The 27,507-nt window shown below is 38.1% G+C and overlaps 2 protein-coding genes across 3 annotated transcripts; both read right to left on the bottom strand.

Moving 5' to 3' along the window:
• Nucleotides 1-51: 51 nt before the first annotated feature.
• Nucleotides 52-7,127, bottom strand: LOC130461955 (protein DETOXIFICATION 45, chloroplastic-like). 2 transcript variants are annotated; one of them, XM_056830269.1, is made up of 7 exons: nt 4,880-7,127; nt 4,184-4,291; nt 3,162-3,306; nt 2,961-3,057; nt 2,780-2,880; nt 2,411-2,574; nt 52-282 (listed from the first exon to the last, which is right to left on the bottom strand). In XM_056830269.1, exons 3-7 carry the CDS (start codon nt 3,256-3,258, stop codon nt 172-174), a joined length of 570 nt encoding a protein of 189 aa, XP_056686247.1. In that variant the 5' UTR covers nt 3,259-3,306; nt 4,184-4,291; nt 4,880-7,127; the 3' UTR covers nt 52-171. The 2 variants fall into 2 exon arrangements, with proteins under 2 accessions (XP_056686247.1, XP_056686248.1); XM_056830270.1 differs by lacking the exon at nt 4,184-4,291.
• On the bottom strand, nt 6,841-13,732 carry LOC110779319 (protein NRT1/ PTR FAMILY 5.5-like). The gene is made up of 3 exons (XM_056829851.1): nt 13,422-13,732; nt 12,572-12,720; nt 6,841-7,049 (listed from the first exon to the last, which is right to left on the bottom strand). The coding sequence occupies exons 1-3, from the start codon at nt 13,730-13,732 to the stop codon at nt 6,841-6,843; spliced, it is 669 nt and encodes a 222-aa protein (XP_056685829.1).
• Between the last annotated feature and the right edge of the window lie 13,775 nt (nt 13,733-27,507).

Raw genomic sequence — 27,507 nt, 5'->3', positions numbered from 1 at the left:
AATATCGCAACCTGTAGAACAAATATAAAAAATAATAACTGGTGTTTTGTATACATATATATATATCCCAAAACCAAAGTGCACGTACTACATTCAAATATACGTTACAATTTCAATGTACGCATACATTTTAATGGAAACGATTGTTCTATAACAACTAAACCACCTCGATCAAGCGCGCTCAAGCCAATAGTAAATACTTGCGGGTAAAACACTTAGCCCGTTGCTCACGAACCACATCAATTTCCTCACTAGTATAGGCGCATTCCTCGGAGTGTAGACCTTTACAAAAACAGAAATTTCAACTAAGCATTAGATTAAATTCAAATTAAATATCACACTTTAACATTCAAGCAACTAATAACAATGTCCTAATAGTCTTGGAAACTTAAAGCTAAGCATATTAATCATGTAAAAGGTATAAAATGAATTCTTAGGTTATGTAGCTCAAATTTGGGAGCGAAAATGTCATTTTAGCCTAAATAAAACCTATAACGACCCAATGAGCCTTAAATGTGCGTAAATAGATTGGAATAAGTCTTAGAAAGTTAAAACTATGCATATTAAACATGTAAAAAGTTTAAAATGAGTCATTAGGTTCTTTAGTTCAAAGTTGGGAGCGAAAATGTCAATCCAGCCTAAATAAGACCTATAACGACCCAATGAACCTTAAATGTGCATAAATAGATTGGAACGAGTCTTGGAAACTTAAAGCTAAGTATATTAATCATTTAAAAGGTTTAAAATGAGTCCTTAGGTTCTTTATTTCAAATTTGGGAGAGAAAATGCTCATTTTAGCCTAAATATGGCCAATAACGACCAAACAAACCTTAAATGTGCATAAATAGATTGGAATAAGTCTTGGAAACTTCAAACTAAGCATATTAATCATGTACAAAGTTTAAAATAAGTCCTTAGGTTCTTGAGTTCAAATTTGGGAGCGAAAATATCATTTTAGCCTAAATATGACCTATAACGAACCAATGAGCCTTAAATGTGCATTAATAGATTCGAATGAGTCTTAGAAAGTTAAAACTATGCATATTAAACATGTAAAAAGTTTAAAATGAGTCATTAGGTTCTTTAGTTCAAAGTTGGGAGCGAAAATGTCAATCCAGCCTAAATAAGACCTATAACGACCCAATGAACCTTAAATGTGCATAAATAGATTGGAACGAGTCTTGGAAACTTAAAGCTAAGTATATTAATCATTTAAAAGGTTTAAAATGAGTCCTTAGGTTCTTTATTTCAAATTTGGGAGAGAAAATGCTCATTTTAGCCTAAATATGACCTATAACGACCCAATGAGCCTATAGGTGCATAAATAGATTGGAACGAGTCTTAGATCGTTAAAATTATGCATATTAAACATGTAATAAGTTTTAAATGAGTCCTTAGGTTCTTTATTTTAAAGTTGGGAGCAAAAATGCCTTATTTTAGCCTAGATATGACCTAGAACGATCAAACAAGCATTAAATGGGTATAAGTAGATTAGAATAAGTCCTAGAAACTCAAAACTAAGCTTATTAATCATATAATAATTTAAAAATGAGTCCTTAGGTTCTTAAGTTCAAAGTTGGGAGCGAAAATGTCATTTTAGCCTAAATATGACCTAAAACGACACAATGAGCCTTAAATGTGCATAAATGGATTGGAATGAGTCCTAGAAAGTTAAAAATAAGCATATAAAACATTTAGTAAGTTTAAAATGAGTCCTTAGGTTCTTTGGTTCATAGTTGGGAGCGATAACGACCAAACAAGTCTCAAATGTGCATAATAGATAGGATTGAGTCTTGAAAAGTTAAAAATAATCATATGAATCATGTAATAAGTTTGAAATTAGTTTTTAAGTTCGTTAGATCAAAGTTGGGAGCGAAAATGTCATTTTAGCCTAAATATGACCTATAACGGCCAAAGAAGTCATGAATGTGCATAAATAGATTGGATTAAGTCTTGTAAAGTTAAAACTAATCATATAAAACATTTAATATGTTTAAAATGAGTCCTAAGGTTCTTTATTTCATATTTGGGAGCAAAAAAGCCTCATTTTAGCCTAATATGACCTATAACGACCAAACAAGCCTTAAATTTGCATAAGTAGATTGGAATGAGTGTTAGAAAGTTAAAACTATTCATATTAAACATGTAATAAGTGTAATACTCTGAGAAAATATGTAGCTTTTCCTATTTGGTTTATTGTTCACAAATCAGGATCTTTGGACAACAACAAATGCTTATTAATCCAAGAAGCTTTTCCTATTTGGTTAAAACCCACACATTATTCACAATCTTCAACTTTTGTGATAATCATAAATCATAATGGACAAGCACTGTAGAATAGAGGTAGTCTAGATGCCTGAAAAACCTATAGCCTGGATATCGAACCTCCTAGTTAGATGAAAGCTCATACCTGACCAGATGCGGCCAATCCATCAGTTAAAAGAGAGACAGCCAACCACACTTGCATACAGATTTGATGAGCAGCCATAGCTAGAGGACCTTGACGAGCAGCCATCGAGGTCCCAATCGTCATAGTTATCAAAACAGCCACAGTTCTTCCAATCAGAAATCCACCTGGAAAAAAGGTAAACATAAGGAAACAGACGGCAATCCAAACATGTACGAGTAACACTTTAAGTAGGTACAAACAATGGCCACTTAAGCAGACTAATTTAAGAAGTTTGTAATGGTGATTATTAAGTAGAAGGTTATTAAAATCAATGTGTTGGATAAAGAATCAAAAACAGAAAATAACCATAAACATTTCTCTGACACTCACCAGATTTTAAATAGACCCCAAACTTCAGATCTCCAAATTTTGGAGGTAATAATATTACTCTCTTGCTAAGAAACCAAATCATCAAGAAGCTACCTATGTATCTGGAGCACAAACAAGCAGTATGATTACCAATATAGTTAAAAGAAAGCCGACTAACAGACTTCAGGAAGAAAGTGCATACTGAGACACAACAGTGGCAGTGGCTGCTCCAGTGACACCCATCTGAAAATAATTTATGAAAAGCGGGAACAGAAAAACAGCTGCAAGATTGGCAACACCTGCATGCAGATCATCAATGTACAGACATAAAAAGTCAAAAAGTCAATATCTACACCTGCATTGGCCGTATCTGATCCCACAATAGAATTCAGTGAAGATTTACCAGTAGGACTATTAGAAAGAGCTAGCTGGCTAATCTGAGAAGTAGCAGACTCCAGAGATTGCTTTAAATTTGGATCTTTAACATCTGTCTCCTCCATATCCTCATCAGCTGAATATTTTGAGTTCTTAGCTCTATGAACGACAGCCTACCAAAGCCGAATTAACTAATCAATCTTCTGTTAAAAACTTAAAACATATATACAAATGGGGGGGGGGGGGGGGATTATACTATTTTGAGATTGAGGCTATCACGAATGATTTATTTTCAGGGATGAAGAAGCTATGCTGACCTAAAAATTATACTCACAAGCCAGAATGATTATCACCCGGAATCTACACTACAACAAACTAATAACCGACCTTACATATCATATGGAAAAATGGTAGCTGCAAAGAGATCATTGACTTCTTGGACTCTACCGAGATCTCACAACTTTATGAGAATAACTGGGTACGACCTCTAAGAATAGTACTTTCATGAAAAAAATTGTTACACTTTCAAATTAGGATGTCTTTTAAGCAAAAAGCTTGTAATGTGGAACAGAGATGAAGGCCAAAATATAATCATAACGGGAAGACCAGAACTCGTCATCAAAACATGATTTGGAATAAAGCAAGGGAAGTTAAGCCAAACCAATGAGTCAGTGACAACAACTGTACACTACCTCACTAAGTCTATATACAGGAAAATCTAGCAGAGGATGCGCATAGAAAATACTTGCATTGTTACATTGATTTATTTTGTCAGTGTCTCTCACATACTCCTACCATGTTAGGCCTAGCTACAGTGACTGGACAAACGAATAGAACAAACAAATTAAACAAACCGTAAAAACAAATTGAACAAACCCTAAAAACGAATTGAACAAACGAATTGAACCCTAAAAACGAATTGAAAAAAGGAATTGAAGAAACGAATTGAACAAACCCTAAAAAAGAATTGAACAAACGCAAAGAACCCTAAAAACGAATTGAAAAACCCTAATTCTTAAAACAAAAATTAGGTAAACGAATCGAGCAAACCTAAAAGAGGGGACAGGTAGCCGCGGCGAAGAGGTTGACGGAAAATAGGACGCGAGCAACTTTCTTTCTTGAAACCACCGGCTCATGTTTCATTATCCAATCCCACATCTAATAAGACCACACCAAATATACTTGTGGAAGAAATCAAATTACTAGTCGTCTTATAATAAACAATGATTACATTCATGATACACAGACTACCAAATAAACAAAAATATCACATAAATGGAGGAAAAGATTGGCATTAGAATGCAGAACAATGAAATCCAACTATCTAATGGAACCAATTACAAAATTTTTGTATATATTTGATTTCCAGAATTCCTTGCTTTTCTACACAGTAACTGGTTGCAACATGTAATTATCTTTGCTCAGGAGTTTCTTAGCATAGGAAAAATAACACATGAAAATGAGATCCTCTATTAACCAAACCATACAATCGAATCTATGAACTGAATCCCCAATTAAAAGCTGACCCATGGTTCCTTTGCCAATCCCCCCCCACATAAAAGGCTTTAAATTCAATCAAAACAAACAAATTCACAAGCATAACCAACTCAATTATACAGTAGCTCACACTTTATCATTACTTAATGGAAAAACCCAGTTAATGATGTTCAAATTCGCAGCAACAACAACAACAACAAAGAAAACTGAAATTGTGCATAAATTAAGGTGCTTAAGAGAAAATTTTACCCATTGTTAATTTGGCGACGTTTGGAGTCGACATCTTTGCTCAATCGAACCGCCTTCCTTTTCCGCACATCAAGAATAGGACTCAAACAAACAAAAAAAATTAAATGTATGAATCCACCAAAATCAAGTTCCGCAATTCCAATTGATTAGAAATTGCAACTCGACATCTACAATACCAAAACCTAGTTGTGAAATTGGAATCGAAATCAAAAGGCAGAATGATGATAAAAACTGTACCTGGATTTCTTCCCGGTGTCGAATTCATGTGCATTTATTCGAGTTAGACGATGGGCATCTCTGCGCCAACCCAAACCCTTTTCTTCCCCAATTCCCTTTTCCATTAAATCTCTTTCTCTCTCGCTTCTAAATTTGGCGCGTCACTTTAGGATCTGATTTTTAAAACCCTAATTCTTAAAACAAAAATCAGGTAAACGAATCGAGCAAACCTAAAAGAGGGGACAGGTAGCCGCGGCGAAGAGGTTGACGGAAAATAGGACGCGAGCAACTTTCTTTCTTGAAACCACCGGCGCGAGCAAGCTAAGTTTTTCCTTGGAACCAACGGCCGAGCAAGCTAATAGGTGGCCTCTGGCGAGGAGGCTAGAACCACCGACGAAGAGAAAGGGTTTTTTTTTGAGGGGATGACGCAGGGAAAGTTAAGGGAGAAGAAGGGAGTTGAGAGTGAGAGATGCTTAATTTGTTTTGAATTAGTTTCAACGAATATTGCAGCGAAATTTTTTTTACCCGGGTTATTGCAGGGGGCTTTAACAAGTACGCTGCAACAAAAACGAGCTATTGCAGCGGGCTTTTAAAATGTACGCTGCAACAAACTTTTTTGCAGGGAACAATTAAATTGTACGCTGCAATAACCCTTTAAAGGGTTTGACCCGCGTTGACCGACTGGTTGTTGAAGCGTATTAACACATGTACGCTGCAACAAGGGGGTTGCAACAGGGGTTTTTTCTACTAGTGGTAGCAGGGCCTAAGTCCGTTTGATTGTAGTGGGAGGGGATCTTGGTTAATTTTTTATTCAATGGGGACTTCTAATTTTGAATAAATGGTAGTAGTGAATTGAATTTGTTTTATTGCTACTTTTGATAAACATTATATTGAATCTTGCTTTACTTTTTATTGTAGTTATCATGTCTGGTGCAAACAACTCTACTTTTAACTTGCGCCCTCTAATTGAAAAAGACAAACTGAATGCTACCAACTTCCTACAATGGCAAATGGCTGTGAGAATTGTTCTCAGAGCGGAAGGAAAAGAAAGTGTTCTTGACAATCCTCTCCCTGAACCCCTGCCAGAAAACAATTTCCTAACATCTATCACAGGATCTCATGCATAACAATAGTATAGATCAGATTAAGTCGAAAGAATAATCACCTTTGAAGCGTGTTCTCCCGTTCGTATGCAAGCTTCGAAGATCTTAGAGCCCCACTTGTTGCTCCTCTACTCAGTCCACAAGCACGAATTGAATCCCACGTATGCTAGTACGGAAGAGAACGATCACAATCTGTCTCTTGCTTTGTTTGGGATGTACGACGTTTAGAGAATGACAGTTAGGGTTTTTGTGTTTGCTTTTTGTGTCAGATATTCAATCAACGTAGTTACTGAATCCCTGACATTATAACTATTATAATGTTTAGGGCTTTTAAGTTAACACAAAGCCCAACCTTATTTCTCTTAGCAGGCCGGTTGCCATAGGACCTTTTGGGCCCATTCCAATTAGTGCTTATATGTGTGACCTTATAGGATTAATATATTTTAGTTGTAGGTCCAATCAATATTGTCCTACTAATCACATTTATTCTCTAGCAAGCAAATATGATTACTAAAATAATTAATTTATTATCTTCATAATTAATTCCTATTTATATTTAGTAATTGCCGGAAATGTCTAAGGACATAATTCCTTCATGTACTACGTACAATACAAAATTTTAATTCAAACAAGCGCAAAATGTCAAAGATGATGATCAATGACCGTAATTGTTCCTTCCACCATCTGCACTCTTGATTCCGTATATGTATACAAGAATGCCATGACAACATACATAACAAGATTCATAGCGGCTAATGTAGCCAACACCCAGTAATAATTGTCTAAGCGGCTTGAGTTCAATGTGCTTTGAAACCAATTTGTTGTTCTTGTTCTTGCCTCACTGATATTCCCTACAACGTAAACCAAAACAACACTTCCCATGACCCCAATTCCAAAGAAGCCCCTCGCTAAAAGATTTAAGTACCAAGGCCCAAGGCCCAAGGCCCAAGGCCCAAGGCCCAAGGCCCGCGGCCCGCGGCCCGCGGCCCGCGCCCGGCCCGGCGCGCGCGCGCGCGTGTGTGTGATGTGTCCACCCATACCATTCTCACACTTTCTTAAACAAGAGTTACACTCATTCCCCAATTAATAAACAAGAGGAATATGAAGAGTTTTTCCAATGTGGGACTCTTGAATTTTCACTCACCCTTTTTTCCTTTGTGTTTCCCAATGACAATTTCCAACAATCCCCCACAGGTTCGAATATGCGGAAAAGAAAGAAAAGAAAGGAGAAGGATATTGGTTTTGGGCAAACAAAACAATTGAATAGGTGTCAATGTCTTTCGACTTGAATTAACACTTAGTGACATTTAAGCTATGATCTCTTTCCTACCAAGTGACTTTCGTATTGAACTTGATAGGGAGATAGAAACCCGTCACTTAAAGCACGCAACTGAATATGTATGTCATTCTGACTCCGCGAATAAAGTGACGCCTTATACTGGCCATACGTCCGACCTGGATATGCTCATAGGTGCTCTAGAGAATAGCCCACATCGCAATTCTCATAGGAAGCGGCCACACTTCCACACCTACGTAGGTGAATCCCATCAAGTGTGAGCTACATTCACACCACCAAACATATGGTATGGGTTCATTAAGAGCCGTATGCTCAACCTCTTTCCTATTGTAGCAAGCACATTATAACATCCGAATTATAACAATAATGTCGTCCTTTGAACTCTGTGAGTAGGAGTTCATTATTTTACAATTCATTCAACGGGCTTCAGGCCCATCCCTTCCGATGTTTCCAAAACTAGTTTTCTACATAGGCCTTTCGTTAACGGATCCGCAATGTTCATTTCAGACTTTACATAGTCTAGTGATATCACCCCACTTGACAACAATTCTTTGATGGCCTTGTGCCTCAAACGAATGTGCCTTTTCTTCCCATTGTAGGCATGGTTGTTTGCCACAGCAATAGCCGCTTGCGAATCACAATGAAGTGCAACTGAAGGAGCTGGCTTCCCCCACAGCGGAATATCTGCAAGCACATTTCTCAACCATTCTGCCTCATGACCTGCCAATTCAAGAGCAATAAACTCAGATTCCATAGTAGACATAGCAGTACAAGATTGTTTACAAGATTTCCAAGACACAGCTCCACCCCCTAGGGTGAAAACATAACCACTGGTAGAGTTAATTTCATCATTGCCAGAAACCCAGTTAGCATCACAATAGCCTTCCAAAACTCCTGGAAACTTGGAGTAGTGCAAACTCCAATCCATGGTACCCTTAAGGTACCTGAGCAATCTCTTCAAAGCATCCCAATGTTCATGACTTGGGTTATGAGTATACCTGCTTAATCTACTCACAGAATAAGCAATGTCAGGTCTAGTGTAGTTCATCAGAAACATAACACTACCAATAATCTTAGCATATTCAGATTGGCTAACAGGATCACCATTATTTTTCCTTAAGTGGATGCTTGGATCATAGGGAGTCCTAACTGGATCGACGTCAAAAGAGTTAAATTTTTTAAGTAACTTTTCAACATAGTGAGCTTGGCTAAGACAAATGCCATTTGGAGTTCTCTTGATTTTCACTCCTAAAATCACATCTGCCTCACCCATATCTTTCATTTCAAACTTAGAACTTAGAAAACTTTTTGTCTCATTTACTCGATCCAAATTAGTCCCAAAAATTAACATATCATCCAAATAAAGACAAATAATCACACAACCATCAGAATCATGCTTAGAGTAAACACAAGAATCACCTTCATTTACATGGAACCCATTACCTGTCATAGTCTTGTCAAATTTGTCATGCCATTGCTTTGGAGCTTGCTTAAGCCCATACAAGGACTTGACTAATTTACAAACCTTATTCTCTTGACCAGGAACAACAAACCCTTCCGGTTGAACCATGTAAATTTCCTCATCCAAATCACCATTTAAAAATGCAGTTTTAACATCCATTTGATGCACAACAAGATCATGAATGCAAGCAAGAGCAATCAAAGTTCTAATAGTAGCAATTTTAGTGACAGGAGAATAAGTATCAAAATAATCAATACCATGCCTTTGGGTGAATCCCCTTACCACAATTCTAGCCTTATACTTGTCAATGGATCCAGTGGATTTCAATTTTTTCCTAAAGATCCATTTACAAGTAATGGGCTTGCAACCCCTAGGCAGATCAACCAACTCCCAAGTATTGTTACTTAGGATTGACTGAAGTTCACTATCTATTACCTCTTTCCAAAACACTGCATCAACAGATTTCATAGCCTCTTCATAGGTCCTAGGATCATCTTCCAAAATAAAGACATAAACAAAGTCATCATCAATCAAGTAAGGTTCAGTTAAGAAAGCAGTAATAAAATCATCACCATAACTGGTTTCCTTTCTTGCCCTCTTGCTCCTCCTTGGCTCCAATTCAGAATTCACATCAGAAGTGGGAGGAGCAACAACAGGCATACTAGAAGAAGTGCTAGAAGAAGGCACATCATTGATACAAGATATTTTCAAAGGAAATACTGTTTCAAAAAACTCGGCATCTCTTGCCTCAATGATGTTACCACCTGCATAAGAATTGTTAGCACCTTTAACAAGAAAACGATATGCAGCACTTTGGTAAGCATAACCAATAAAAATACAATCAACCGTTTTAGGACCAATCTTGTCCCTTTTGAAGCTGGGTATAGCCACCTTTGCTAGACACCCCCACACTTTCAAATAACTTAGGTTAGGTGCACGACCCTTCCATATTTCGTATGGAGTCTTGTCTAGCTTCTTGTGAGGTACCCTGTTTAAAACATGACAAGCAGATAATATAGCTTCCCCCCACATGTTATCAGAAAACCCAGAACTAATAAGCATAGAATTCATCATGTTCTTCAATGTTCTGTTCTTCCTTTCAGCAATCCCGTTCTGCTCGGGTGTGTAGGGAGCCGTTGTCTCATGAATGATCCCATTCTGCTCACAAAATGCCTTAAGAGTGTTAGGGTCATATTCACCACCCCTATCACTCCTAAGTCTCTTGATCTTCCTATCAAGTTGGTTCTCCACTTCGGCCTTGTATTTGAGGAACATTTCCTCAGCCTCATCTTTTGACCTGAGAAGATAAACCATGGTGAATCTTGAGCAGTCATCAACAAAAGTAATATAATACCTTTTACCACCCCTGCTCTCATAATTTTTAAAATCCCCCAAGTCACTATGAACAAGCTCTAGTACTTTAGTTTGTCTATCTATTGATTTAAATGGCTTCTTTGCAAACTTGGCCTCAACACATACTTCACATTTTGCAAAATCAGTTTTAGAAAAACTGGGAATCAAGTTAAGTTGTTTAAGCCTTTTAATTGAAGCAATGTTAAGATGACCCAACCTTGCATGCCATAAATCAATAGACTCAGCAATATAAACAGAAGAAGTACTAGCATTCTTATTCATAATTTCAAGTTTGACATCAAGAGTAAATAAACCCCCATTACAGAAACCCTTTCCCACAAACTCCCCATTATGAGTAATAACAAGCCTATCAGAATCAAATGAAAGCTTCAATCCAGCCTTAATTAGCAAGCTACCAGAAATCAGGTTCCTACGCATTTCTGGAACATGCAACACATTGGTAAGAGTAATAAGTTTTCCAGAGGTAAGAGTGAGAACGATCTTCCCTTTGCCTTGAACAGTTGCAGAAGCTGAATTACCCATGAAGACATTTTCACCATCAGTTTTTTCGTAGGTAGTGAACATGTCTTTGTTGGTGTAGATATGTCTCGTTGCTCCAGTATCAACGATCCATTCAGCAACATTACCTGTCAAGTTAGCTTCTGAAACAACAGCAACAAAATGGTTAGGATTAGAAACTTCATTAGCTTCAGCAAGGTTGGCTTGGTTCTGATCCGACTTCTTCTTGGATCTGCAATCTACAGACTTGTGACCAGTTTTCCCACATTCAAAACACTTGCCCTTGAACTTATACTTCATTGGTTTCCCTTGAGGCTTGAAAGGACTTCCCTTTCCCTTAAACTTTTCAGAATATGCATGAGGCTTAGGTTCTACAAGGTTAGCCTTAGCAGACCCGGAAAACACAGATTGACCCTTATCCTTAATACGATTTTCCTCCTCAATTTTCTGGTGACCTACAAGCTCCTCTAAGGTAAGGTCCTTTTTCTTATGCATTAACTGATTACGAAAATCTTTCCAAGAGGGTGGGAGTTTCTCAATTAAAACTATAGCAAGGGTAATATCACAAATACTCAAACCCTCGGCAGCCATAGCAATGCAAATATTTTCATAAGCATGAATCTGATCAATAATTGGTTTATCATCTTGGACTTGGAAAGCTAACCACTTACTGACACAATAACGCTTAGTACCAGCATCATCAGTTCCATATTTCTTTTCTAATGCATCCCAAATATCCCTAGCATGATTAAACCCCATATAGATATCAAGCAAAGTATTCGACATATGATGCAGCAACATGCCCTTACACGTCCTATCATTTTTAGCAAATTTCAACTCAAAAGCATGCAATTCAGTTTCATCATCAGGTTCGACAACATCATCAAGCACATAAGCAATCTCAATTTGTTCTAAATAGAATCGCATCCTAACAGCCCAACGTTTATAATTCTTGCCATCAAGAGGTTCTAACTTAGACATATCAGGAATCATGAATTTGGAAGTCAAAGCCATAATAATCGTCTTTTAGATTGTTGCGATTAAAGCGAAAATTAGAACAAACTTATCTGATTCGATGAACTGAACGAAGAACAATTGTTGCGTCGTGGACACCCACTGTCCTAAAAGACGATTCCGCGCTACCTCCCGGTGCAGTAGAACAGAATGCGGTCGCCCTCCAGGATTAGCGCAACTCCGACGTTGTGTGCACTCACAAAGCCGGATGGAGTCAGAACGTATGCCCAAAACCGAGAGCAATTTTGTGTGAGAGTAAGAATGTGTTTTCGTATTTTGTGTGTATGATTTTCTGTGAGAAGGGAACTGAAACTCTGATTTAAAGGAAAGCATTGCAACAGACAAAAACGGCTGAGGGAATGAATGTTGCAACAGCCAGAAAACGGTCAAAAACATTGTAACAGTGACTTGCGCAAACCGGTCCAGTTACCAAAAAGAACAGGGTTGACCCACAAAACCCACCCCACGCCCGCGAAGCCCAAGGCCCAAGGCCCAAGGCCCGCGGCCCGCGCCCGGCCCGGCGCGCGCGCGCGCGTGTGTGTGATGTGTCCACCCATACCATTCTCACACTTTCTTAAACAAGAGTTACACTCATTCCCCAATTAATAAACAAGAGGAATATGAAGAGTTTTTCCAATGTGGGACTCTTGAATTTTCACTCACCCTTTTTTCCTTTGTGTTTCCCAATGAGAATTTCCAACAGGTTGCACCTACAGAGGATATAATACCACAAACAATGAAGGTCATCCAAATGGGGATATTGCGTATAAATATCTTCGTTTGCTCTACTTCTGTTACTTTGCAAAGCCTCCATCTTTTCCCCTCTTGTTGCTCTAATGTTGTTCCTGCTTTCACAATAGCAGCCTTGTCGAGACACCTACAATCAAGGAGATCATTTCCAAATTTCTCCATAACGGAGTTTAACGTTCATTTATACATAATTACTATCGAAAATGATAAAGGTCACAACATACAACCTTTAAGCCGATGCTTATGTGTCATAATTTAAATCGAAAACTAAATTTTTTTATTTATATAACCTATTATACATGTTTCTAAAAAAGGTATGAAAATCTTAACATTCGAATTTATTTCCTTCTTTCTATCGACTACCTTATTTACATATTTTCATAGTAAAATTTTTACATTTATAGTAAAATTATCCTGATGACACATAGTCTACTTGACGCATATATGTAACAATTAAACTTTGACACGTGAGATTGCGACAACTAAATATTGGCTCAACTTGCAACCTTTGTCATCACTCAAAGTAATACTTCCATTTTGAAAACGTGAGATGAATATAATAAATAAAATTTAGATAGAGTAAGAGACATGTGTAAAAGTGTGGGTGGTGTAAAAGAAAATGAATAAACTAAGGAGAAGTAGAAAATTATAAATGTTGTGGTCCTTGTGGAGTAAAAGGCGAGATAGTAGTAAATTTTGTATAAAACACCATGTAAATAATATTATTAAACATACTAAAATGAAAAATGTAAATATGATTTTGACACGGAGGTAGTAGCTAGTTTGTAACAGAAGTAATGACATTGATTTAAGTTAAAGTTTATTTACCTGAGGTTCTTTGTATGAGGCAATAGTTGTTGGTTAGGGTCAGATGCTTCATAGAGGTTGTTCATATCACGTGGCCGTGGATAGAAGCTCTTGGAGAAAGCAGCGAAAAGAACCCGAAAGATTGTTGTCAAGGGGCTCCCTACTGGCCTCGGAACAGGGTTATTGTAACCTTTGGTAACCCTAAGAATCAAGCAAGCAAAGAAAGAAACCATACCAAGTATGGCGCAAATCCCAAATAAGATTGCCCATGGCTTGACAAATGCGGCTACTAAGAGCGCGGCAAGAGCAACTAAGTGAGTGCGGCAGACCATAATACTGCTACAAACACATTCAAATTCATAGCTATCATCAGTCTCCTCTAAATACTCCCGTGAAAATGGTGTATAGCAAGCATTGTGATTTGTGAGCGGCGATTCCCACTGCAGTGAAAGCAAGCCCCGCATAAAAGAGGTGCTTCTGCTGCTCCCCAAAGCATTCAGCCTTGTATTGGGTGCAATTTCCAGTAGCCTTGCCAGACACTGGTGGTGTTGACATCCATATTAGACCAAGTCCCTACATTCAATTGATGCAAAAGTTGTTATTTAACATTATTTTATGTTTGTTTATTTTATCATACAAAACAAATACTCCCTCCGTCTCATATTAGTTGTTACACTTTCCTTTTTCGTCCGTCCCAGAGTAGTTGTTACACTTTTGAATAAGGAATGACTCTCCAATTATTATATTGTTTCTTTTTTGTCCTCACACCCTCTCTAATTCAATTAAAAAATTGTCCACTAACTCCTATCACATCTATTTTTTTAATAAAATAACAATTGATAACTAAATAACCACTTATCACCTAAAACTTTGTGCAAATACTTTTTTTAATAAAATAATAATTGATAACTAAACAATCACTTATCACCTAAAAAATTGTGCAAATATAAGTGTAACAATGAATCTGGGACGAAGGGAGTATATCCACAGTGATCTTGTCTGCACAACTTAATTGGTACGAAATCTTGTAGAAACAACTTGTACTTTTGTAAAAGATTATAACCACTTTATTCCGTACATGTCTGAGGAGTTACTTGTCAAATTAGTACTCCCTCTGTCCCTTAATACTAGTAAAATTTGATTTTTTGCACTATTCACATAATTCACTTTGACCCGATTTTATTTTTAATATATGAAAATAAATGTTAGTATATAATACAAAGTATATTGTTTGCTTCATCTTAATATGTATTTTTAAAATATTAATATTTTTTGAATTTTTATATTGATGATCAAAGTTGTGCATTAGCAAACGTGTCCAGTTAAAACCGGTGCAAGTATTAAGGGACGGAGGGAGTAATTGATTTTCATGTACATGTATTCACGTATGTACATGTAATCCTAGTTGTCCTACATTGGCGTCTAACTGGTTAAGTGGTCGAATTCTCATCCTTTTTATTATGTAGCCTAAACCGTCTTACATAATATCTAAAAAACTTGGCGAATTTCACAGTACTTACAATCATGGAGGAAAGGCTGCTAAAGAGAACGACGAAAAAGTTCCCCAGGAAAGCGTCAGCAAGATGGGCGAATACAACAGGTAAAACTTTACTCAACCCCATCCAAACGTTAATAATTGCCGCGGCATGAACTAATTCAAGCTTCCATACATTGGTCAAGTATACCATCATCAACCACAGTATATAGCCTGCAAACATATTGACCCGTTTCTGCAATTGTACTGTATTTTTCAAAACACAAACATCACTTAATCCTGCAAAATCCTAGAACCTTAATAGAGAATATGTTATTATACAAATTAAATCAGCAATAAGATATGAAATATACTTACTCAAGTTGTTTATATACTCCATAGCAGAATCTATTAATTATTATATATATCGATCAAAACTCGACTTCTCTAGTAGTTAATCTGCTAACAGAATGTCTTAATACGTTACAAAATTCCGCTTTAGCAGATAATTTGACTTTGTGCTGATCTTGAAGACGACGAGCAGGAGCTAGCTAGCTAGCCCAGCCGTTCAATTCGTACGTACGGCGTACCCTTCTACTACAACAGGAAACAAAAATCAATTGGAACATGTACGTAATTAACTAAATGTTTAAGGGTTAGGGTTGAGAAAAGAAAACTGCTGAATATCTAGTGTTTAATTTCTATACTCAACTAGTTTATGGCTATAATCCAAGTTGTATTTGGCTTGTGGCTGTACTGATCGATATGATTAAGATATCAGTTTGACATTTCTCCTAGGAAAAATATCTAAATAAGAGGTGGGCGTATACTTGGAATAATCACATTTTTTTAAAAGGTATAATGGCTTAAAGGGCCCTACTAGACCTGCAGGCCCGACTCAAATTAAGTCTAGACCCAAATTAAGTGGATTCTCTGTGAAAACAGGCCCCTATAAGTTTTTTCCAACATCAATCTCTGAAAAAATTTAAAGCATAATTGTTTCGGAAAATTAATTGTGGCAAATAAAATACTCCATCCGTTCCTAAATATGTGTCACTTATGGAGGTTTGTGCGGTAATTAATAAAAATGAGAAGTGTGTAAGAGGTATTGATTGAGAGTGTTTTTTTTTTTTTTTGGAAAAGGAAAAAGTAGACACTCCCTCCGTTTCTTTTTATTTGTTACGTTTGGACTTTTGCACGTTTATTAACGTATAATAAAGATTGTTTTTCTTTTTTATTATTCAATCTTTAATGCACAAGAAAATGCCAAAGGATGTTGATGATATGATGGATGCAATGAACCACGCATACTATGAGTTAGATGCAAGAACAATTGGCCGGGAATGTTTGGTTATCATGTTAGGTTATGATACATATAAAGAATATATATTTCATGCGGAAAAAACCTTAAAGCCAGGAATCCAAATTAATTGCAACATAACAATTAGCATAATTTAGGATACATACATGTGAAGCGTGCCTTCCCTAGCTGCTCCCGAACCGAACAAGAACAAGTTTAGGACTCCAAATGTCGTCCCTCCGTAGATAGTCCACAACACGTTCGGATCCGCCTTAGATTTAATTAACTAGAATTGCACCTAAGGTTTTAAGTTTATTCGAATATAATTGTGACAAATTAACGTTAGTTTTAATCGTTAAAACTATGTGAATACTTGAACTGGAGTGTTTATAAATTGTGAATGCCATCACTATTTATAGGGTTGGAATAATGGAATTAGAAGTCTACTAGGTTTCAATTAATCTAATCCTATTAGAATTAGACTTTAATTAAAACTAATAAGTTATTGTTTAATTAAACAACTAACTCTAGTAAGTTTAGGAATTTTAATCTTAAATATAATCCTAATTGCTTAAGGATTCGACGTATGCACGAACTCAACGCACACACGCACGCACAGCCCACGAGGGGCGCTGGACGCGCGCCCGCACGGAGCAGCTCGGCCCACAGCGCTGCGCAGCCCATTGCCTTAGGCGCGCCAGTCGCCATGCGCGTTGGGCCTGGTCTTGCTTGCTGCTTGGCTGGGCCTGCGTGCCTTGGCTTGCTGTGTTGCCTTGCGTGCATGGGCTTGCTAGGCGCGGGCATGGCTACGTGCTGGGCCTTGCGTCTTGCAAGCTCGTCCGATGTTTAATTTGTACGACGCGCTTCCGATTAATTTTCCGATTCCGAAATTCATTTCCGATTCGAACAATATTTAATATTTCCGATTCCGGAATTAATTTCCATTTCGAACAAATATTTAATATTTCCGATTCCGGATATATTTTCCGATTCCGATAATATTTCCGATTCTGACAATATTTCCGTTTCCGACAATATTTCCATTTCCGAAAATATTTTCCGATACGTACCATGTTTCCGTTTCCGGCAACATCTACGACTTGGATTTTTTTTGTATATTTCCGATACGATCCATATTTCCGTTTCTGGCAATATCATCGTTTCCGGAGTATTCATAATTTGCCTTTTGACGATTTCAGCTCCCACTAGAACCGAGATCCGTCGATTCCGAATATCCATAAATGGAGTATTTAATTCACTTAAATACTTGATCAGTTCACGTACTATTTGTGTGACCCTACGGGTTCAGTCAAGAGTAAGCTGTGGTTTAATATTATTAATTCCACTTGAACTGAAGCGGCCTCTAGCTAGGCATATAGTTCACTTGATCTCACTGAATTATTAACTTGTATAATTATTTAATACTGAACCGCATTTATTAGACTTAGCATTGAATGCATACTTGGACCAAGGGCATTATTTCCTTCAGTCTCCCACTTGTCCTTAGGGACAAGTGTGCATTGCCTAATTCCTTTGTCGCTTGATGCTTGCTTATGAACATAAGGTAAGAGTTGTCATCCTTATTATGTCCAGATGTGTTTCTCGGTTTCAGAATTCAACTGATCAAATAAACAGATAATCATATCCTATGATTCATCTGAGCACGGCCATGCATTTTACAGTTTCTAGCTCTCCGAGTGGCCTTGTACAACTTTCAGCATCTCATCCCGATTTATGGGAGGACAATCCCAATCTTGCGATCTTGAGATTAGACTTTGTTTGATAGGTGATTACCCAAGCGTTGCCGTTATAGCCTCCTTTTACGGTGCGACGGTTGACAACGTCAAAGTAACCAGTTCTCAAACAAGTAATCTCAAATCACTCAGGTATTGAGGATTAGTGTCTAATAGTTTTAATGAAATTTACTTATGACAGATTTTCATCTCTTACAGTAAAGTTTCATAGGTCTGTCCGATACTAGTCTTCCCAAAGTAAGTATCTATGCAAATGATTGCGACATTGCCATGTCCACATATTTCAAGAAACAAAACAACTAGTCATCTTGCATTCTAGTCGTCTAGCGTTTTCCATGCGTCCTGAAGGAAATAATGCCCTTGGTCCAAGTATGCATTCTATGTTAAGTCTAATAAATGCGGTTCAGTATTAATTAACAAGTTAATAATTCAGTGAGATCAAGTGAGCTGAATGCCTAGCTAGAGGCCGCTTCAGTTCAAGTGGAATTAATGATATTAATCCACAGCTTACTCTTGACTGAACCCGTAGGGTCACACAAATAGTACGTAAACGGATCAAGTATTTAATGCCATTAAATACTCCATCTATGAATATTCGGAATCGACGGATCTTGGTTTCAGTGGGAGCTGAGATCGTCACAAGCAAGAAATGAATACTCCGGAAACGATGATATTGCCGGAAACGGAAATATGGATCGTATCGGAAATATAAATATTATCCAAGTCGTAGATGTTGCCGGAAACGGAAACATGGTACGTATCGGAAAATATTATCGGAAATGGAAATATTGCCAGAATCGGAAATATTGCCGGAAACGGAAATATTGTCAGAATCGGAAATATTGCCGGAAACGGAAATATTGTCAGAATCGGAAATATTACCGGAATCAGAAAATAATTCCGGAAACGGAATTATTAAATATTTGTTCGAAACGGAAATTAATTCCGGAATCGGAAATGTTAAATATTGTTCGTATCGGAAATGAATTCCGGAATCGGAAATTTAATCGGAAGCGTATCGTACGAATAAGCATCGGACGAGGCCTGCCGGACGAGGGCCCAGCACGAAGCCAGGCCATCGCCCAGCAAGCCAAGCGCGCCACACGAACAGCCAAGGCCACGCCAGGCCCAGCGCAAGGCCAGGCCCAGCAGGCCGTGGCAGCGCGCAGGTGCTTGCGTGGGCTTGCAGCTCGCGTAGGCCTCGCTGCGTGGGCTGCTGCTCGCACGCACGCGCATGGGCGGCCCATCGTGGCTGCCGTGTGTGTGTGCGTAAGTGTTTGTGTTCATGCACGATTCCTAAAACGTGCAGAGTTCGGTTAATGATTAAATTCCTAATTCTATTTGATAAATTAATTAAATAAGAGTTTTATTATAATTCTAATTTAATTAATTCATATCCTAATAGGATTCTAATTCTCTTTCCATACCCCTATAAATATGTGGCCTGGGTTCACAATTTATAACGAGTTTCAAAGTATTCAAAGTGAGTTTTTGAGAGAAAAATTCAGTCACACATCTTGCTCAAAAGTGCCGAAAATTCTAGTACCTTAAGGGCGATTCTAGTTGGTCAATCTTAAGGCGGATCCGGACGTGCTGTGGACTATCTACGGAGGGACGACACTTGGAGTCCTAAAGACTTGTTCTTGTTCGGTTCGGGCGCAGCTAGGGAGGGCACGCAACAAAGAGTATGCATCTAAATTATGCTATATGATTATGTGTAAATAATATGTATTCCTGGGTTAATGGTTGTTTCCGCATGATTTATGTAATATCATATGTATCATAACCTAACAGTGGTATCACGAGCCCCTTATTATTTTCATAATCTAATTTGCATGAACATGGTTAAATATTACAAATTTGCAAGAATTAAAAGGGGTGATTAATTTTCGTAATTGTTAATTAATTGCAAATTGCGTTTATTTAATTATACGTACGCAGTTTTTCGGCAGTTTCTTCGTTACTCATCCAAATCGAGTGATTTTTGTGCCACGAGCGCTGCGCCCAGCGTTGATCGCGCGCAAAGCGAGCGATGTCGCGCGCACAGCGAGCAATGGCTCGCGCGCACTGCGAGCAATGGAGCGCGCGCAGCGAGCACCAAAGCGTGCGATGGCTTGCGATGGTAGATGCAGCAGCTATGCGACGAGCGCATGGGCTGCGCGCACATGGCCAGCGATGGCTGTGTGCGTGCGGCCCATGGGCGTGCGATGCGTAGGGTGTTTGCGTTACGATTAGATCGTTTTGAATGTTTAATTTGAAATTTTTCAGTTTACGTAATTTTAATTAATTTTAAAATTAATAATTTAAATTATTTTCTAGGATTTTAATTTTGAATATTGTAATTATAATAAATTTTATTTATTCTAATTATTTTACTAAAATTAAAATCATGAATTAATTTAAATACGACTGAAATTAAATTAAACTTTTGGATTCAATTATAAATTTATATGAGCTTTAAATTTTAATTAAATTTGTATGTTTCCGGTTAGACTTGAAATACATTTTTATGTTTAAAATTAGTAAAGCATATGAATTTATTGGTTTGAGTGGGAGCCCTTTTAGTCATAAAACTCTTGATTAGGTCTACAAATCCTTAAGGTTAAAACAACTTGATTAGAATTAATAAGGACTGAATAATTGGTAGATTATTGGTGCCCTTGATTAATTGCTGCAAATGTTTACGTGATGCATAATGTGTTTTACTAACCATCTATGTGGGCCATTCATGATAATGAATGGGTGAATGGTATATATTGTATATGTACTGTTTTGCAGGTTATGAAGTGACTAGTATGGCCCAAATAGGATAGAAAATATGGTCTGCGTACCATTAATTTGAATGTAATTGGTCTAAAGTACCAAAGTTATTTTTCAATTCAAATATGGTCTGCGTACCATCAAATAGTTGTAATTAGTTATAGCTTATCCTATTTGAAGAAAATGGTGCCTCCCACGGAGATTTTCAAGACGGACTTTGAAGTCAAAGCTTCAAGATGAAGTCGGGCCATACTAGATCACATTTATCTTATGCATGTTTTAAGTTATTTATTGCTTTTAAATATGTCTTAAAATGCATGAGATCAAAAGCTTGATTATGTTGCATGATTAAGGATTTTAGTTCACTTAAAATCTAACCAACATAGTAAGAGCCTTAAGTTCCAAACTTAAAAATTGAGTTAAAAGGTGTCATGCCAAAATATACACTTGCTTGGATATCCTTTACATCAATCTAGTAATAGTTTTCGCTCAGCGAGGTGTTACTTATTGGTCCTAAAGGGGCAAGGTACACAAATAATTGTGAGTACATGTTAGTTTTGGTGAAACTCAACGATATAAGTAAGGAGTCCTTTTATGTCGTGGCAAAATCGATAGGTTTACCTAATAAGTTCTTAGACGTACCTATCAACCAAGAATAGTTTCTAGACTATTAGCAAAAGGCTTTTGCTTACCTAAGATGTTTTAGGATTAAGTCGACAAACTGTGCTTAGTTCTTCAATGATTTTAGGATCTTGGAATCATTTTATTCACACCTGCCGGAACACATAACTTGAATAAAATGCTTAATAAACATTGAATTATGCATGTATGCTAGAATTTAAGTTTATTAAGAGAAACTGTGAATGGTTATTTATTTGTTTATTCTTTTCAATTGTAGTTTTTAATATGGCAAACAACAATTCATTCAACATTCGATCAATTCTCGAAAAGGAGAAGTTGAACGGGAAAAACTTCCTTGACTGGAAAAGGAACTTGCAAATAGTTCTTATGCAGGAAGAAAAGGAGTATGTCCTAGATGAGGCGATGCCCGAAGCTGCAGGCGACGGGGTCACTCAGGCAGCCCTCAATCGTTGGATTGATGCCAACAAGGATGTGAAATGTCTAATGCTCGCCACCATGAGTGCGGATCTGCAGAAAACGTTCATCAACTCAGATGCTTTCACAATCATCAGTGAGTTGAAGAACATGTTCCAAGATCTGGCTCGAGTCGAAAGATTCGAGACTCATAGGCAAATTCTTGAGACCAAGCTTAAGAAAGGCGAGCCCGTAAGTCCACATGTTCTCAAAATGATTGGACTCATTGAGAATATGAGTCGGCTGGATCAGCAGTTTTCTCAGGAAATGGCTATAGACACCATCCTCCATTCTCTTCATAGTGGGTATGATCAGTTCAAACTGAACTACAGTATGAATAGTCTGGACAAAACGCTCACTGAGCTTCACGGTATGCTGAAGACCGCTGAAAAGACGCTCAAAAGTGATAAGCAGGATGTGCTTATGGTGCGTGGGGGCAAGTTCAAGAAATCTGGAAAGAAGAGGAATGCTAATGTTAGGTTATGATACATATGACATTACATAGATCATGCGGAAACAACCATTAACCCAGGACAACATATTATTTACACATAATCATATAGCATAATTTAGATGCATACTCTTTGTTGCGTGCCCTCCCTAGCTGCGCCCGAACCGAACAAGAACAAGTCTTTAGGACTCCAAGTGTCGTCCCTCCGTAGATAGTCCACAGCACGTCCGGATCCGCCTTAAGATTGACCAACTAGAATCGCCCTTAAGGTACTAGAAAATTTCGGCACTTTTATGAGCAAGATGTGTGTTTTAATTTTCTCTCAAAAAACTCACTTTTGAATACTTTGAAACTTGTTATAAATTGTGAGCCCTAGCCTCATATTTATAGGGGTATGGAAAGGGAATCGAAATCCTATTCAGATACAAATTAATTAAACCTAGAATCCTACAAGAACTCTAATTTAATTAATTTATCAAATAGAATTAGGAATTTAATCATTAACCGAACTCTGCATGTTTTAGGAAACGTGCACGAACACAAACACTTGCACACACACGCACGGCAGCCGCGATGGGCCCCCATGCGTGCGCGCGAGCAGCAGCCCACGCAGCGCCCGCGTGCGCTGCGCGCTGCGCGTGCTGTGCGCGCTGTGCGCGCTGCGCAGCCTGCTGGGCCTGGCCTTGCGCTGGGCCTGGCGTGGCTGTTTGTGCGGCGCGCTTGGCTTGCTGGGCGATGGCCTGGCTTCGTGCTGGGCCTCGTCCGGCAGGCCTCGTCCGATGCTTATTCGTACGATGCGCTTCCGATCAAATTTTCCGATTCCGGAATTCATTTCCGATACGAACAATATTTAATATTTCCGATTCCGGAATTAATTTCCGTTTCGAACAAATATTTAATATTTCCGTTTCCGGAATTATTTTCCGATTCCGGTAATATTTCCGATTCTGACAATATTTCCGTTTCCGGCAATATTTCCGATTCTGGCAATATTTCCATTTCCGATAATATTTTCCGATACGTACCATGTTTCCGTTTCCGGCAACATCTACGACTTGGATAATATTTATATTTCCGATACGATCCATATTTCCGTTTCCGGCAATATCATCGTTTCCGGAGTATTCATTTCTTGCCTGTGACGATCTTAGCTCCCACTGAAACCAAGATCCGTCGGTTCCGAATATTCATAGATGGAGTATTTAATGCCATTAAATACTTGATCCGTTTACGTACTATTTGTGTGACCCTACGGGTTCAGTCAAGAGTAAGCTGTGGATTAATATCATTAATTCCACTTGAACTGAAGCGGCCTCTAGCTAGGCATTCAGCTCACTTGATCTCACTGAATTATTAACTTGTTAATTAATACTGAACCGCATTTATTAGACTTAACATAGAATGCATACTTGGACCAAGGGCATTATTTCCTTCAGTCTCCCACTTGTCCTTAGGGACAAGTGTGCATTTCCTAATTCCTTTGTCGCTCGATGCTTGCTCTTGAACATAAGGTAAGAGTTGTCATCCTTATTACGTCCAGAGGTGTTCCTCGGTTTCAGAGTTCAACTGATCAAATAAACAGATAATCATAGCCTATGATTCATCCGAGCACGGCCATGCATTTCACAGTTTCTAGCTCTCCGAGTGGCCTTGTACAACTTTTAAGCATCTCATCCCGATTTATGGGAGGACAATCCCAATCTTGCGATCTTGAGATTAGACTTCGTTTGATAGGTGATTACCTGAGCGTTGCCTTTATAGCCTCCTTTTACGGTGCGACGGTTGGTCAACGTCAAAGCAACCAGTTCTCAAACAAGTAATCTCAAATCACTCAGGTATTGAGGATTTAGTGTCTAATAATTTAATGAAATTTACTTATGACAGACTTTCATCTCTTACAGTAAAGTTTCATAGGTCTTGTCCGATACTAGTCTTCCCAAAGTAAGTATCTATGCAAATGATTATGACATTGCCATGTCCACACAGTTCAAGAAACAGAACTACTAGTCATCTTGCATTCTAATCGTCTAACGTTTTCTATGCGTCCAATTTTATAGAAAACTCCGATTAGGGACCATTTTCAACCTTTGACATTCAAGTTCACTTGATAGACATTTCTTAGTCACAGGACTGGTCCTGACAGTCTATCTTGAATATATCGTCAAATTGAAGGGACTCATCATTTAATAAACCACAAATTAAATGGAAAAATGAATTCATTTCATTTATTGTGAATGATTAACCAATAATGTTTTACAAAGATTTAAACTCTAAAACTTTAAAACATTAAACAGAGACATCAAAGCCATTCTCCAATATGCTTGATTCCCATAGCTGCAGTGTGCGAGTTGTGCTTCGCCTGCGGCAGAGGTTTAGTTAATGGATCTGATATGTTGTCATCAGTTCCAATTTTGCTTATCTCGACTTCTTTTCTTTCAACGAACTCTCGTAGAAGGTGAAATCTACGAAGTACATGCTTGACTCTCTGGTGGTGTCTAGGCTCTTTTGCCTGTGCAATAGCTCCGTTATTATCACAATACATGGCTATTGGTCCTTTAATGGAGGGGACTACACCAAGTTCTCCTATGAACTTCCTTAGCCATATAGCTTCCTTTGCTGCTTCATGTGCAGCAATGTACTCCGCTTCAGTTGTAGAATCCGCAATGGTGCTTTGCTTAGCACTTTTCCAGCTTACTGCTCCTCCGTTGAGGCAGAAGACAAACCCAGACTGTGATCTAAAATCATCTTTGTCGGTTTGGAAACTTGCGTCCGTATAGCCTTTAACAATTAATTCATCATCTCCACCATAGACCAGGAAGTCATCTTTGTGCCTTTTCAGGTACTTCAGAATATTCTTGGCAGCAGTCCAATGCGCCTCTCCTGGGTCTGACTGGTATCTGCTCGTAGCACTGAGTGCGTACGCAACATCCGGGCGTGTACATATCATAGCATACATTATTGAACTAATCAATGATGCATATGGAATCCCATTCATTCGTCTACGCTCATCAAGTGTTTTTGGGCACTGAGTCTTGCTTAGAGTCATTCCATGAGACATGGGTAGGTAGCCTCGCTTGGAGTCCGCCATCTTGAACCTATCAAGCACCTTATTGATATAAGTGCTTTGACTAAGTCCAATCATCTTTTTAGATCTATCTCTGTAAATCTTGATGCCCAATATGTACTGTGCTTCTCCTAGATCCTTCATCGAAAAACATTTCCCAAGCCAAATCTTGACAGAGTTCAACATAGGAATGTCATTTCCGATAAGCAATATGTCGTCGACATATAATACTAGGAAAGCAATTTTTCTCCCACTGACCTTCTTGTATACACAAGATTCGTCCGCGTTCTTGATGAAACCAAAGTCACTGACTGCTTCATCAAAACGTATATTCCAGCTCCTGGATGCCTGCTTCAATCCGTAGATTGACTTCTTTAGCTTGCATACCTTTTTAGCATTCTTTGGATCCTCAAAACCTTCAGGTTGTGTCATAAACACAGTTTCTGTTAAAACGCCGTTTAAGAAAGCAGTTTTGACATCCATCTGCCATATTTCGTAATCGTAATATGCAGCGATTGCTAACATTATTCGAATAGACTTTAGCATTGCAACTGGTGAAAAGGTTTCATCGTAATCCACACCGTGGACTTGCCTGTAACCTTTTGCGACCAATCTAGCTTTGAAAACTTCAAGTTTCCCATCCTTGTCCTTTTTCAGTTTGAAAACCCATTTGCTTCCAATGGCTTGGTAGCCATCTGGCAAATCGACCAAATCCCATACTTGGTTTTCAGACATGGAGTCTAATTCAGATTGCATGGCTTCTTGCCATTGCTTGGAGCTAGGGCTCGTCATAGCTTGCTTGTAAGTCGCAGGTTCATCACTTTCAAGTAATAGAACGTCATAGCTCTCGTTCGTCAAAATACCTAAGTACCTTTCCGGTTGAGAACTATATCTTTGCGATCTACGCGGGGTAACATTTCTAGATTGACCATGATTCTCATCAGATTCTTCTAAAGATCTCTGAGTTTCATCCTGAATGTCATCTTGAGCATTCTCTAGAGTTTGTTGTTCGACTCGAATTTCTTCGAGGTCTACTTTTCTCCCACTTGTCATTTTGGAAATGTGATCCTTCTCCAAAAAGACACCATCTCGAGCAACAAACACTTTGTTCTCAGATGTATTGTAGAAGTAATACCCCTTTGTTTCCTTTGGATAGCCCACAAGGATACATTTGTCAGATTTTGGATGAAGTTTGTCTGAAATTAATCGTTTGACGTATACTTCACATCCCCAAATCTTAAGAAAAGACACATTTGGAGGCTTTCCAAACCATAATTCGTATGGAGTCTTTTCGACAGCTTTAGACGGAGCTCTATTTATAGTGAGTGCAGCTGTATTTAGTGCATGTCCCCAAAATTCTAATGGAAGTTCGGCCTGACCCATCATTGACCTGACCATGTCTAGCAAGGTTCTGTTCCTCCGTTCTGACACACCGTTCCATTGTGGTGTTCCAGGAGGAGTCAATTCTGATAGAATTCCACATTCTTTCAGATGGTCATCAAATTCATAGCTCAGATATTCACCGCCTCTATCAGACCGCAGTGCCTTAATCTTCTTGCCTAATTGATTCTCTACTTCACTCTGAAATTCCTTGAATTTGTCAAAGGATTCAGACTTATGCTTCATTAGGTAGACATAACCATACCTACTGAAGTCATCAGTGAAAGTGATAAAGTAGCTGAAACCACCTCTAGCATTTGTACTCATTGGTCCACATACATCTGTATGGATTAAACCCAATAGTTCATTTGCTCTTTCTCCAACTTTAGAGAAAGGTTGCTTTGTCATTTTGCCAAGTAAACATGATTCGCATTTACCATAATCCTCTAAGTCAAATGGTTCTAGAATTCCTTCCCTTTGAAGTCTTTCTAAGCGTTTCAAGTTTATATGGCCTAATCGACAATGCCACAGATAGGTGAGATCTGAATCATCCTTTTTGGCCTTTTTGGTATTTATGTTATATACTTGTTTGTCGTGATCTAATAAATAAAGTCCATTGACTAATCTAGCAGATCCATAAAACATCTCTTTAAAATAAAACGAACAACTATTGTCTTTTATTATAAAGGAAAATCCCTTAGCATCTAAGCAAGAAACTGAAATGATGTTTTTAGTAAGACTTGGAACATGGAAACATTCTTCCAGTTCCAAAACTAGCCCGGAGGGCAACGACAAATAGTAAGTTCCTACAGCTAATGCAGCAATCCGT

This window comes from Spinacia oleracea, chromosome 5, assembly GCF_020520425.1.
Source record: "Spinacia oleracea cultivar Varoflay chromosome 5, BTI_SOV_V1, whole genome shotgun sequence".
NCBI classification, from domain to species: Eukaryota; Viridiplantae; Streptophyta; class Magnoliopsida; order Caryophyllales; family Amaranthaceae; genus Spinacia; species Spinacia oleracea.
The sequence above is the reverse complement of the archived record's forward strand: the minus strand, read 5'-3'. Positions and strand labels throughout refer to the sequence as shown.